This window comes from Stegostoma tigrinum, chromosome 18, assembly GCF_030684315.1.
Source record: "Stegostoma tigrinum isolate sSteTig4 chromosome 18, sSteTig4.hap1, whole genome shotgun sequence".
NCBI classification, from domain to species: domain Eukaryota; kingdom Metazoa; phylum Chordata; class Chondrichthyes; order Orectolobiformes; family Stegostomatidae; genus Stegostoma; species Stegostoma tigrinum.
Window position 1 is genome coordinate 494,295 of NC_081371.1, and position 13,847 is coordinate 508,141.

General features: G+C 42.4%; 1 protein-coding gene across 1 annotated transcript in view; it reads left to right on the top strand.

The window, feature by feature from the left end:
- Nucleotides 1–12,080, top strand: part of LOC125461083 (lysine-specific demethylase 7B-like) — an 85,444-nt gene extending 73,364 nt beyond the window's left edge. The window contains exons 19-20 of the mRNA XM_048549449.2: nt 11,090–11,378; nt 11,593–12,080. Coding sequence (XP_048405406.1) covers nt 11,090–11,378; nt 11,593–11,681 — 378 coding nt within the window. The 3' untranslated portion in view covers nt 11,682–12,080. The remainder of the gene's footprint in view (nt 1–11,089; nt 11,379–11,592) is intronic.
- Nucleotides 12,081–13,847: the final 1,767 nt, after the last annotated feature.

Here is a 13,847-nt window from a genome sequence, read left to right on the forward strand (position 1 = left end):
CAGTGGACTGCTGCAGTTCAAGAAGGCAGCTCACCATCACCTTTTCAAGGCCAACAGTGGATGGACAAAAACCTGCTGGCCAGCCAGTGATGCCCACAACTCATGAGGGAATTTTTAAAAAAAGCTATCCTCATGGTTTGCAAAATTTTTAGATAGTTTATATACGTATATGGGAAAGGCAAAGATCCCAACACTGATCTTTGGTGATCGCCAGATCTTCCTCCAGGCCAGAAAACATCCATTAACAATTACTGTCTCTGGTAACTCAGCCACTCCTTATCCATTTTGCTACTTTTTTAATTCCATGAGCTAGTTTGCCTGAAAACTGTTGTGCAGTATTGTATCAGATGCTTTGACGTCCCTGTAAATCACGTGGACAACAAGTATGCCTAATCAATTTCTGACACCTCTTCAAAAATCTCTTCAAATTAATTAAACATGTTTTTTTTCATGAATTCAAACTGGCTTCCTTTAATTAACTCATATTCGTCCACGTGCTTCTTAATTTTCTTCTAATACATTGTTTCTAGAAACTTCTATACTACCCAAGTTAAATTGACTAACCTGTAGTTGCTGGCCTTATTTTGACACCTTTTTTGAAAAAAGATTTAACATTTGCAATTCTCTAATCCTCTGACACCATCCTAAAGACTAAGAAGGATGGAAACTATGGCCAGTGCATTTGCAATTTCCACTCTCCCTTCCCTCTGTATTCTTCAATGCATCTTATCCAGCACTCGTGCCTTTATCAGAAGCACAGGCAGTTCATCCTCCTTATCAAGTCTAAACTCCTGTTCTAGTGTCTGAATAGCCTCTGGTTTCACCATGACCTGGGTAGCATCTTCTTCCTTGCTTGGTGAAGACACACAAAGTATTTATTTAATATTTTGGCCATACCCTCTGTCCCCACATAAATCTCCTTTCTGTCCCTTTCCTCCTTTTTTTTTTAGAATTCTTTTACTATTGATGTATCAATAGTAAGTTTTAGGGATTCCTTTCATGTTAACAACCAATTTCTTTCATACTCCTTGTTTTTCTTTGCTTCCTCATTTCCATCTGAACCTTCTTTTCGGGCTTGTTCTTGATTTTATTAACAAACTGACATTTGTCATTAGCATACTTTTCCGTCTTTATCTTAATTTCTGTCTCTTGTTATTGTTTTGGCTCTGCCTCTCCCTTTCAAGGGAACTGATCCTGACTGTGCTTGAACCCTCTTGCTTCTCTGAAGGTTGTTCAGCTCCCAAGTTTCCTGTCAACCTTTGACTCCAATTTTTTTGACTCTGGTTCATTCTTACCCTGTTGAAGTTTGCTTTTCCACAATTAATTATCCTTACTCTGGAGTGTTTGCAGTTTGTTTTCCATATTCAGGCTACTCGTTATAATACAATGATCACTTTCCGGTAAATGTTCTCCTACTGACGTCATTCCCAAGAACCATTCTAGCAAAAGTACGGTTTGAACTTATCTTCATTCCTCCTGTCAGTACAGGACTGGAATCTTTTTAAGATTATATTTCCAGCAGTGGGAGAATTCATTCTGAAGTGTATCATCCCGTTGCTCTTCAAATGTGCCTCTCTTTAGCTTCACCCCATCTGTAAGGAGTTTCTTGGTACGGATCAACCTCGGTGAGAAGGCTGCCTGCTCCTTTTTTTTGGTACCTCCAGAAGAAATTCTAAACTTTATCAAACAGTCCAAAGAATTCCCTCTTTCACCTGTCTTGGACATTTCTCCTTGAGTTTGACAGCCACCAAAATTTCACTAAAATTAAAACCTGCTAATTCTGTTCCAAGGCTATGGTAAGTTTGCCTTTTGTTTTGTTTGGTTCATTTGAGCGACTTACACAGTTGTGTCATAGTCATTCCATTTACAAGGATCTGGTCCATAGCCTACAATGCCCAGGCATTTTGTGTTTGTCCAGATGCTCCTTAAGTGTTCAGAGTACCTGCCTCTACCACCCTCTCAGGCAGCATGTTCCATACTTCTACCACCCTCTGGGTGAAAACATTTTTTCTTCTGATCTGCTCTAAACCACATACTCCTCACCTTTAAACTTATGCCATCTGGTCTTGGATTGCTTTGTTGTGAATTTTTACTCACAACAGTGAGCCATACAGAAAGATATTTATGCCAAAAACAATAGTAATAAATACAAAAATGAGGACAGAATTCCTTCCTGGATAAAATATGGCACATAAGTTAAATACATTTAATCAAACAAAAATAGAAATAAAACACTGCATTCATAAAGTCTCTTATTAGCATAGAAAGTTGTTTAATCATCAAATTTTGCAAATTGGTTTGGTTACTTTATTTGGTTAAATGTAATGAGGAGAATGATTTCAGTTTCCAATCATCTGTTTTTGCCTCCACCCATGTCAGGGTGTATTATTTTAAATTTATTACTCTACATATTGTGTGACTTGATTTGTTGTCTTAACAATCCAGGAATAAAAGGTTATGGCGTGGTTAGCTATTTAAGATTTGTGTCCCAGTACTTTAGCTTTGGGCCCCATTTGTAGTGTTGAACAGTCCCCTTTCTAATTTGCAGCTGACATATACCATTTCGCTTCTGACCTTAGGGCCATTATCCATGAACATGATATTCTTTACAGTTCTCATTTTAGATTGTGCACTTGAAATGGTATTGATCCCATTCAAAAACAGTAACTATGAAGTTAGAATGAGTTGACTGCCGAGAGACACTCACTTGCACTGTTGGAAAATTATTCTCTGATACTTAATTGATTTTAGACTCATGGCCCATTTAATCCCAACAAACTTCTAGTTAGAACAGTCCAGTCAGTGTTGTGCTCCCATTCTGTTCCTTTAGCCTTGCATGTTTATTTCCCACAAGTAGCCCAGCCAACTTCCTTTTGAATCAGTCACCGTCTCTGCTTCTACAATCTCTCTACGTAGACAGTGGGTTCCAGGCATTACCAGTCAATGAAAACTGAAAGAACAGTGGATTCTGTAAATCAGGAATAAAAACAGAAATTGCTGGAAGCTTAGCAGGTCTGGCAGCAACCATGAAGAAAACAGAGTTAACGTTTCAGGTCCGGTGACTCATCAGAACAGTTCTGAGGAAGGGTCACCAGATCTGAAACATTAACTCTGATTTTCTTTTTGCTTCACAGTTGCTGCCAGACCTGCTGAGCTTCCAGCAATTTCTGTTTTTATTTCCATTCAATGGACTGCCTGCATCCTATCACAATCAGTTGGCATCATCCCTCAATTAGCAACACCTCCCGAGTTTGGAACCGTGGGCAAATTTCCATTTTTCCAATATCCCAGTCATCAATACATCTTGGGGAAAAGAAATAAGACAGAGGTCCTAACACTGACCTTTCGAACTCCACTGTCTACCACTGTCCTGATTGAAAACCATTTGCCACACTCCACTGTTTTCTGTCCTTAATCTATCATTTTATCCAAGTTGATGCTGCCCCATCTATTGTGGTATTTTGCTAAATGCTCTCTTAAAATCCATACAAATAATACCAATGGTATCCCTGCTTGACTAATCCAGTTATTTTGAAGGAGGAGAGGGTTGATGTATGATCTTTTTACAAATCCATGCTGCTGTTCTTTAATTGACTCAAACCTTTCCCAGCATTTCATAGGGTAAAAAAAAGTTTCTTAAACCTTGCCCAACACTGATGTTAAACTGACCCCCCGCCAATGTTAGTAGAAAGGTCTGTATACCTCAAATAATGGTGTGTGTCACTATCCAAATGTTTGGCACCTTGTTGATATCCAGGTGTGACAAACAGCACTGCTGTCTCCACTTAGCAACTTGGGGTGCAAGTAATTTGGACCAAGCAATTTATCCATTTTTTTATTTAAGATTGTCCAGTTCATACTACTCTGGTAAACAACAATTCCAAGTGAGTTTTGAGAAGGTTTGTAGCTCAGGTTGAGGTTGTGGATGTAGTGTCCCTGCTGACTACATCTGCGGGAAGTGCACCCAACTCCAGCTCCTCGAAAACCGCGTTAGGGAACTGGAGCTGGAGTGGGATGAACTTCGGATCATTCAGAAGGCAGAGGGGGTTATTGAGAGGAGTTACAGGGAGGTAGTCACTCCTCAAGTACAGGAAAAAGGCAGATGGGTTACGGTCAGGGGACGGAAAGGGAACCGGCAGGCAGTGCAGGGATCCCCTGTGGCCATTACCCTCAACAATAAGTATACCGTTTTGGATACTGTTGGGGGAGGACGACTTACCAGGGGAAAGCAGTGGGGCACAGGTCTCTGGCACAGTCTGTCCGTGCTGCTCAGAAGGAAAGGGGGAAAGAGGAGCAGAGCATTAGTCATTGGGGACTCCATAGTTATGGGGACAGATAGGAGGTTCTGTGGGGACGAGAGACTCACGGTTGGTGTGTTGCCTCCCAGGTGCCAAGGTGCGTGATGTCTCTGATCGTGTTTTTGGGACCCTTAAGGGGGAGGGGCAGCAGCCCCAAGTCGTGGTCCACATTGGCACCAACGACACAGGTAGGAAGAGAGACACGGATTTAAGGCAGAAATTCAAGGAGCTAGGATGGAAGCTGAGAGCTAGGACGAACAGAGTTGTTGTCTCTGGTTTGTTGCCCGTGCCACGTGCTAGTGAGGCGAGGAATAGGGAGAGAGAGGAGTTGAACACGTGGCTACAGGGATGGTGCAGGAGGGAGGGTTTTGGATTCTTGGATAATTGGGGCTCTTTCTGGGGTAGGTGGGACCTGTACTAACAAGATGGTCTTCACCTGAACCAGAGGGGTACTGATATCCTGGGGGGGAAATTTGCTAAGGCTGTTCGGGTGGGATTAAACTAATTCAGCAGTGGGATGGGCACCAAAATTGTAGTTCGACTATAGAAAAGGTTGAGAGTAGGCTGGTCCGAAATAATAAAGTTTCAGGGAAGCAAGATGGCACCGGCAAGCAAGAAGTTGGTTTGAAGTGCGTCTACTTCAACGCCAGGAGCATCCGGAATAAGGTGGGTGAACTTGCAGCATGGGTTGGTACCTGGGACTTCGATGTTGTGGCCATTTCGGAGACATGGATAGAGCAGGGACAGGAATGGTTGTTGCAGGTTCTGGATTTAGATGTTTCAGTAAGAACAGAGAAGATGGTAAAAGGGGCGGTGGTGTGGCATTGTTGGTCAAGGACAGTATTACAGTTGCAGAAAGGATGTTTGGGGACTCGTCAACTGAGGTAGTATGGGCTGAGGTTAGAAACAGGAAAGGAGAGGTCACCCTGTTGGGAGTTTTCTATAGGCCTCCGAATAGTTCCAGATATACGTAGAGGAAAGGACAGCAAAGATGATTCTCGATAGGAGTGAGAGAGACAGGGTAGTTGTCATGGGGGACTTCAACTTTCCAGATATTGACTGGGAATGCTATAATTCGAGTACTATAGATGGGTCAGTTTTTGTCCAGATTGTGCAGGAGGGCTTCCTGACACAGTATGTAGATAGGCCAACAAGGGGCGAAGCCACATTAGATTTGGTACTGGGTAATGAGCCCGGCCAGGTGTTAGATTTGGAAGTATGTGAGCACTTTGGTGATAGCGATCGCAATTCTGTTATGTTTACTTTAGCGTTGGAAAGGGATAGGTGTATACCACTGGGCAAGAGTTATAGCTGGGGGAAAGGCAATTACGATGAGATTAGACAAGGTTTAGGGAGCACAGGATGGGGAAGGAAACTGCAGGGGATGGGCACATTAGAAATGTGGAGCTTGTTCGAGGGAAAAGCTCCTGTGTGTCCTAGATAAATATGTACCTGTCAGGCAGGGAGGAAGCTGTAGAGTGCGGGAGCCGTGGTTTACGAAGGAGATGGAATCTCTCTTCAAGAGGAAGAAGAAGGCTTATGTTAGGCTGAGATGTGAAGGCTCAGTTAGGGCACTTGAGGGCTACGAGGTAGCCAGGAAAGACCTAAAGACAGAGCTCAGAAGAGCCAGGAGGAGACGTGAGAAGTTGTTGGTGGATAGGATCAGGGTAAACCCTAAGGCTTTCTATAAGTATTTAAGGAATAAAAGAATGACGAGAGTAAGATTAGGCCCAATCAAGGATAGTAGTGGGAAGTTGAGTGTGGAGTCAGATGAGATAGGGGAAGCGCTAAATGAATATTTTTCAACAGTATTCATTCTAGAAAATGACAATGTTGTCGAGAATACTGAGATACAGGCTACTAGACTAGGTGGGATTGAGGTTCAAGGAAGAGGTATTAGAAATCCTTCAGAAGGTGAAGATAGATAAGTCCCCTGGGCCGGATGGGATTTATCCTTGCATCCTCTGGGAAGCCAGGGAGGAGATTGCCGAGCCTTTGGCATTGATCTTTAACTCGTCATTGTCTACAGAAGTAGTGCCAGATGACTGGAGGAAAGCAAATGTGGTTCCCCTGTTCAAGAAGGGGAGTAGAGACAACCCTGGTAATTATAGACCAGTGAGCCTTACCTCAGTTGTTGGTAAAGTGTTGGGAAAGGTTATAAGGGATAGGATTTGTAATCATCCAGAAAAGAATAAATTGATTAGGGATAGTCAGCACGGTTTTGTGAAGGGAAGGTCGTGCCTCACAAACCTTATTGAGTTCTTTGAGAAGGTGACCAAACAGGTAGATGAGAGTAAACCGGTTGATGTGGTGTATATGGATTTCAGCAAGGCGTTCAATAAGGTTCCGCACAATAGGCTATTGTACAAAATGCGGAGGAATGGAATTGTGGGAGATGTAGCAGTTTGGATCGGAAATTGGCTTGCTGAAAGAAGACAGAGGGTGGTAGTTGATGGGAAATGCTCATCCTGGAGAGCAGTTACTAGTGGTGTACTGCAAGGGTCGGTGTTGGGTCCATTGCTGTTTGTCATTTTTATAAATGACCTGGATGAGGGCGTAGAAGGATGGGTGAGTAAATTTGCAGACGACACTAAGGTCGGTGGAGTTGTGGATAGTGACAAAGGATGCCATAGGTTGCAGAGAGACATAGATTAGCTGCAGAGCTGGGCTGAGCGGTGGCAAATGGAGTTTAATGCAGACAAGTGTGAGGTGATGCACTTTGGTAGGAGTAACCGGAAGGCAAAGTACTGGCTAATGGTAAGATTCTTAGTAGTGTAGATGAGCAGAGAGATCTTGGTGTCAATGTACATTGATCCTTGAAAGTTGCCACCCAGGTTGACAGGGCTGTTAAGAAGACATACAGTGTTTTAGCTTTTATTAATAGAGGGATCGAGTTCCGGAACCAAGAGGTTATGGTGAAGTTGTACAAAACTCTGGTGTGGCCGCACTTGGAGTGTTGTGTACAGTTCTGGTCACTGCATTATAAGAAGGATGTGGAAGCTTTGGAAAGGGTGCAGAGGAGATTTACTGGGATGTTGCCTGGTATGGAGGGAAGGTCTTACGAGGAAAGGCTGAGGGACTTGAGGCTGTTTTCATTAGAGAGAAGAAGGTTGAGAGGTGACTTAATTGAGACATATAAAATAATCAGAGGGTTAGATAGGGTGGATAGGGAGAACCTTTTTCCTAGGATGGTGACGGCGAGCATGAGGGGGCATAGCTTTAAAATGAAGGGTGAAAGATATAGGACAGATGTCAGAGGTAGATTCTTTACTCAGAGTAGTAAGGGAATTGAACGCTTTGCCTGCAACGGTAGTAGATTTGCCAACTTTAGGTACATTTAAGTCATCATTGGACAAGCATATGGGCGTACGTGGAATAGTGTAGGTTAGATGGGCTTGAGATTGGTATGACAGGTCGGCACAACATCGAGGGCCGAAGGGCCTGTACTGTGCTGTAATGTTCTATGTTTTATGTAAGTTTGCTCGCTGAGCTGCAAGGTTCATTTTCAGACGTTTCATCACCGTTCTAGGTAACATCATCAGTGAGCCTCCAGTGAAGCGCTGGTGTTATGTTCTGCTTTCTATTTGTGTTTAGGTTTCCTTGGGTTGGTGATGTCATTTCCTGTTCTTTTTCTCAGAGGATGGTAGATGGGCTCCAAATCAATGTGTTTGTTGATGGAGTTCCAGCTGGAATGCTGTGCTTCTAGGAATTCTCGTGCGTGTCCCTGTTTGGCTTGTCCTAGGATGGATGTGTTGTCCCAATCAAAGTGGTGTCCTTCCTCATCTGTTTGTAAGGATACGAGTGACAGTGGGTCATGTCTTTGTGGCTAACCCAAATAAACAGACAAAACGGGCCCAGAAACCATAACCACTGTCCCCTACATCAAAGACATTTCCGAAATGACTGCCAGACTACTCGGACCTCTTGGCATCAGGGTAGCCCACAAACCCACCAACACACTAAAACAGCAGCTAATGAACTTAAAAGACCCTATACAGACAACAAGCAAAACGAACATCATCTACAAAATACCTTGCAAGAACTGTGACAAACATGACATTGGACAAACTGGCAGGAAGCTAGCCACCAGGATACATGAACATCAACTAGCCACAAAACGACATGACCCACTGTCACTCGTATCCTTACATACAGATGAGGAAGGACACAACTTTGATTGGGACAACACATCCATCCTAGGACAAGCCAAACAGAGACACGCACGAGAATTCCTAGAAGCATGGCATTCCAACTGGAACTCCATCAACAAACACATTGATTTGGAGCCAATCTACCATCCTCTGAGGGGGGGGGGGGGAACTGGAAATGACATCACCAACACAGGAAATGACATCACCAACCCAAGGAAACCTAAACACATAAATAGAAAGAACATAACACCAGTGCTTCACCGGAGGCTCACTATTACCTAGAATGGTGTCGAAATGTCTGAAAACGAACCTTCCAGCTCAGCAAGCAAACTTACATCCAAAACAATTCCAAGTGTTCATAAAGTATTCTAGTCTTGCCCTGTGCCTCTGATCTTTTATTACCCCTTCTGACGCTGATGGGGCCAAACCCAGCTAGAACTACTCACTTATTATTTACTAATCCAGATTTTGCTTTCTGTAACTTGTCATTCTGTTCTCCTATTCAGTCTTGGCCAGTGTTATTGTCCTTTTTCACTTTCCCTGTAAACTTATTGTATTCGACCTGATTTTGCTTGAAGAATCTGCTTTGCGTGCACCTCCTCCCTCTCTTGTTTATCATTGTCTCTACCTCCTTCATCTCACAGGATTTCTGGCTTTGGTTCTTCTATTTTTGATATACATCTTGGAATGTACTTGGGCTGTTTTCTATAACATTACCCAGTTGAAGATCACCTGTCGCTGTTTGCTCCCACTTTCCCAGGCTTGATGCCCTCTTATCGCAATGAAGTTAGTTCTCCTCTGATGCAAAAAAAAATACTTTAGACTGTTCCTTGCTCTTCATTACAATTCTAAATGTGAAAGAACAAAGGTACCGAGTCCACTTTATGTACCTCATTCCTCAACAGTACCTTTTTCTGAATAGAATCAAGAACACTGCTCAACACTTCATAAGAATTTCTGCACCTTCTTGGCCTTTACTCAAGTATCAATTAAGATAATGTTACAGCAATTAATTTGCCTAATATTGCTACTCCATAGTTCTTCCTACTCCGTTATTCCTTTGTAGATTGATTCCTCTCTCCCTAACTATAAAACGCCCACAAGAATGTCATTGTCCACTTTTTTGATTCTCTGCTCCAACCACATGAAGCCTCTCTTTGCTTCTCTACGACATCCTCTCATTCCAATGCTTACTTTCTAATCGATACTACTTTATCCCTCCTCCTTTATTTCCTTTCCTACTTGAATTGTTCTTGCAGAGTGATGGCACAGATACAATGGGACAAATGGACTTCTTTGTTTTTAACGTTCTATTATTCTTTGACCTCTTCTAAAGTCTTTGTATAGTTGAATATTAGGCACTTTTAAGCGGTTTCCTTTAATGCAACCATATCATATTCCTAGTGTTCCTAGTTACCCCCTTGATCTGTTCTTACCTAACATAGTACAACTTCATTTTCTGGTGCTATTCAAAGCTCTCAATCCAGCGTATTCCTCTTTTGTACCTCCTATATGTTGACCCTGTAAACCATCACTGGTTTCTGCCTTTCTCAATCAATGAATTAACCTTACTGTAGCATGTGTGCCCCAGTCCTTCTGAGGAGAAGTAGGTACATCTATCTAAGGACTGGTCCTGGTGTCCTAAAAATCTGAAATTGCATGCGTCAAGCTACTTTTTGATAAAGATCATAGAATCCCTACAGTGTAGAAGCAGTCATTTGGCCCACTGAATCCACACCAACCTTCTGAAAAGCAACCCCCCCCCAACCTATACCCCTGCATTTCCCATGGCTAATCCTCCTAACCTAAATATCTCTGTATACATTGGGCCATTTCACCTAACCTCCACACTGGGAGGAAACAGGAGCACCTGGAGGAAGCCCATGCTGACATGGGGAGAACATGCAAATTCTAGGCAGACGGTTTCCCAAAGATGGATTCAAACCCGTGTCACTGGCACTGTGAGGCGCCAAGATTATCTCTCTTTCTACTCTCTGTCTGGGACTTAGCACTCGAACTGATGTAGAGATAGTGCCTTTGTGGTCCTATCTTTTTTTATTTTCCACTTGTTCCTGAAAGTCTGACCATAAGACCTCCTATATTTGTTCTGTTGTTGGCACTGATGTAAACAACAACTTGTGACCCGTCCTTCTGCAGAATATTCTGCATCTCCAATGTCCCTTACCTTGGTAGTAGGGAGGCAGCAAACTACGCGGGTCTAATAAGGAAGCACCATACTGTTTCCTGAATCCATTTAACAATTTCTTTTCTATACCTGCTGTTTTCCCGCTCTCTTCAGTCTCTTGCCCATTGCCTTGGGCTGGATTTCACTTCAAGATGAAATCACTGACAGCAGTCTCCAGTATTTAGCATTGGTTTGAGAATGGTGCAGATGCTGAAGTTCTGTACTTCTTTTCTCTTCCTAAACTTCCAGTTGGCCATCCAGCTACTATTGCGAACTTTTGCCACTATTTTGTTTTTTGAGGTGTTCACCTCCTGGAATGCTGGATCCAGGATACTTCACTCTCCCTGATGCTTGCCAGTTACCCCCTCTAGCTTGGGAATCCTAAACACAAGCTGAAGCATTGAGAGACTCATACCTTATACTTGAGATATCTTGATTTTCTTTTCTCTCTGTAGGTATGGAAGGAACGAAAACACCTCAGAAGAGAAGCATCAGTGAGGCAAACTATTCAGGAAAACAAGAATTTGATGGGAGAACACGTTGACAATGAGGGTCAGATTCCCATAGATTCTCTGAGTGTAGTGTACAGGTCATCAGCTGATCATGTCTGGGGAGACTGTGAGATTCATAACAGCGAGAGTCTGGATCACATCGATTCTGTTATGCCAACGTCGCCATCCATGCATCCATCCAGCAAGAGAACCCTGTCCAATCCACCCCCTGTGAGCAATCAGGCAACAAAAGGTCAGTGACCAATGTCATTTTAACACATGTTTCCTGATCAAAGAAAGAAGGAGACTATCATAGCATTAATAGAGAGGCTTCTATGATTAGTAAGAAAGTTGACCTTTCATTCATTTCATTCATTCACCTCGGGGTGTTTCAGAATGCCTGAATGATCTCATGTTAAAGATTGTCATTATAAACTAATTATATTAATGTTGCAACTCTATGGCAGGTAAGCGTCCAAAGAAAGGGATGGCTACTGCAAAACAGCGACTGGGAAAGATTCTGAAGTTGAACAGAAGTGGCCGCCTCTTCCTTTAGAATAATGGTATTCCAGACCAGCAGTGGTCCAAAGAGGGTCGTGGTCCAACTGCACATATGGCCACCTTTCGGGTGAACTGTGCCTCAGGAACAATTCCCCAGATGAACACTGTTGAAGCACAGACAAGCAATAATGGTGGAGCTGGACTTTTGGGGGTAGTGGGGAGGAAGAAAGAGAGTTGTGGGGAGGTACTGATGTTATGGAACTTTTACCAATGTTCAGGGCTTGCAAACATTTTTTTAGAGAGTAGTATTCTGACTTCCTGTTGTCATGTAATTTATTTCTTACAGATTATTTGATGCATTTTGACAGCTTTGAATGATTTTTTTTAAAGATAACTATTTATTGAGGGATTTGTCTGATTAACTTCAACTGAATAACAAGTTAGATATAAAACATTCAACCATGTATCCAGTGGACAATTTCTTGTTTTAATTCTTAAGTGAAAAGTTGCTGTTTGTTTGTGTGTGTGTGTGTGGGTGTGTGTGTGTGGGTGTGTGTGTCTCTCTCTCTCTCTCTTTCTTCCTCCACCGCCCCCCTCCCCCCAACCGACACTGTCTCTGCCCCACTTCCCTCCTTCCACAATATCACTTATCCACAGCAGAGTTTGTGCTTAGTTTCCGAATTTGGTGTTTCATTCAACAAGACACTTCATTGTGCAGTATCTGTCTTCCTGAGATCTCTTCGCAACCTAAGGATGGGAGATGCTTGGAAAGCTGATTATCTGACTTCTGGATGCAATGTTTACAGACCTTATTTCACTGATAACAGTTGTGATGCTAAAGGAATTGTCCTTAGAGGATCCAGGAGATTTCCGCTCATCAACCTGACTTCTAGTATGCTGCAGAGACACTGGTTTGTAGAAATTGTCCAACACCCAGAAGTGCATTTGCTAGGTGATCCAGGCCTCACTGTGACAACAACTGTGGTGCTGACTTTGTTTTTTATGGAGGTCTACATTGTTGATGACCCAGTTGAGATCTTCAGGGAAGCTATGCTGGATCTTCTTGTTAGTGGTGATCTTTTGAGATAGGTAACTGCTGTGATATGGGAAGTGTACAATAACTTTTAAAACCTCTCCATCAAAGCAAGGTTTAATGCTTGAATGGAGGAGGGTAATTTAATATTAACCTAATCGTGAAAATAATTTATGACTAACTTCCATGAAGGATGATATCTGAATTTTTAACTCAAGAGGAAGCTTTTCTATTTGAACAAGCTGAGTATCTAGATTAAGATGACCTTCCTGCATATCCACAGTGATGACTTTCCACTTTGGTCCACAACTACAACAGACAACCCTAAATCTCTTCAACTCTCAATTAGGTTAGAATCAAGGATTTGTAGGCAAATATGCACCGGGTTGCCTCTCAAGAGAAAATAGGTCAGTTACAGTCAAAGTGTGTTCCTACAATGGAGAAAGGTGAGACAAACCGATTCGGTGCTCTAGGATGGTGTTGTGGTCTAAGCTGCTGTTGTAACTTGAAAGGTTGGTTCCAAGAATGAAATCTGACTTGATAGATCATATTTTGCTTTGTTTTTCATTTAATGCAGTGGTCTTAAAAGTGCCAGACTGCAGATTCTGTTTCAACAATGAAACAGAACGTTACAAAAAACAAAATAGAACAAACCAAGCTTTCTACATATAACAGTTTAAAAGATCTCCAAATATCTGTCAAATCAAAATCCCAGCAACTCCTTAACACTGCTGTTTTAGAGTTTATCCAAATCCAGAGACATCTTCCTTCCCTATCAAATTTGTAGGTTGACTTAACTGCTTCCTTCCTATTCCTGTACTATGACCTGCAAAACCCTTTTTCTTTTGATTCTCACATCTGAGATCTTAAACTTTCTCAACTTTGAATAGCCAAGGCAGACTTCTAGCCAAACATTCATAGTCTGAAAATTTTCACAGACCAATACCTTTACCTGAGCTAACTTATTCCCTTAACTGCTCTGAACAAACGCTTTTACCTTGGAGAAACTACTCTTTCCTCTGACTTCGGTCAGGCCTCTTTCAAACTGAATTCAAAGCCTTCTAACTAAATTACTGTAATTATGCTGTCTCTGGACTGTGGTGCATGTTTGTGCACAATTCTGGATTGTGTACTCACATGCTGACTGGATTGTACCAAATCTGGACTGTGCACACAGCACTGTCTTGG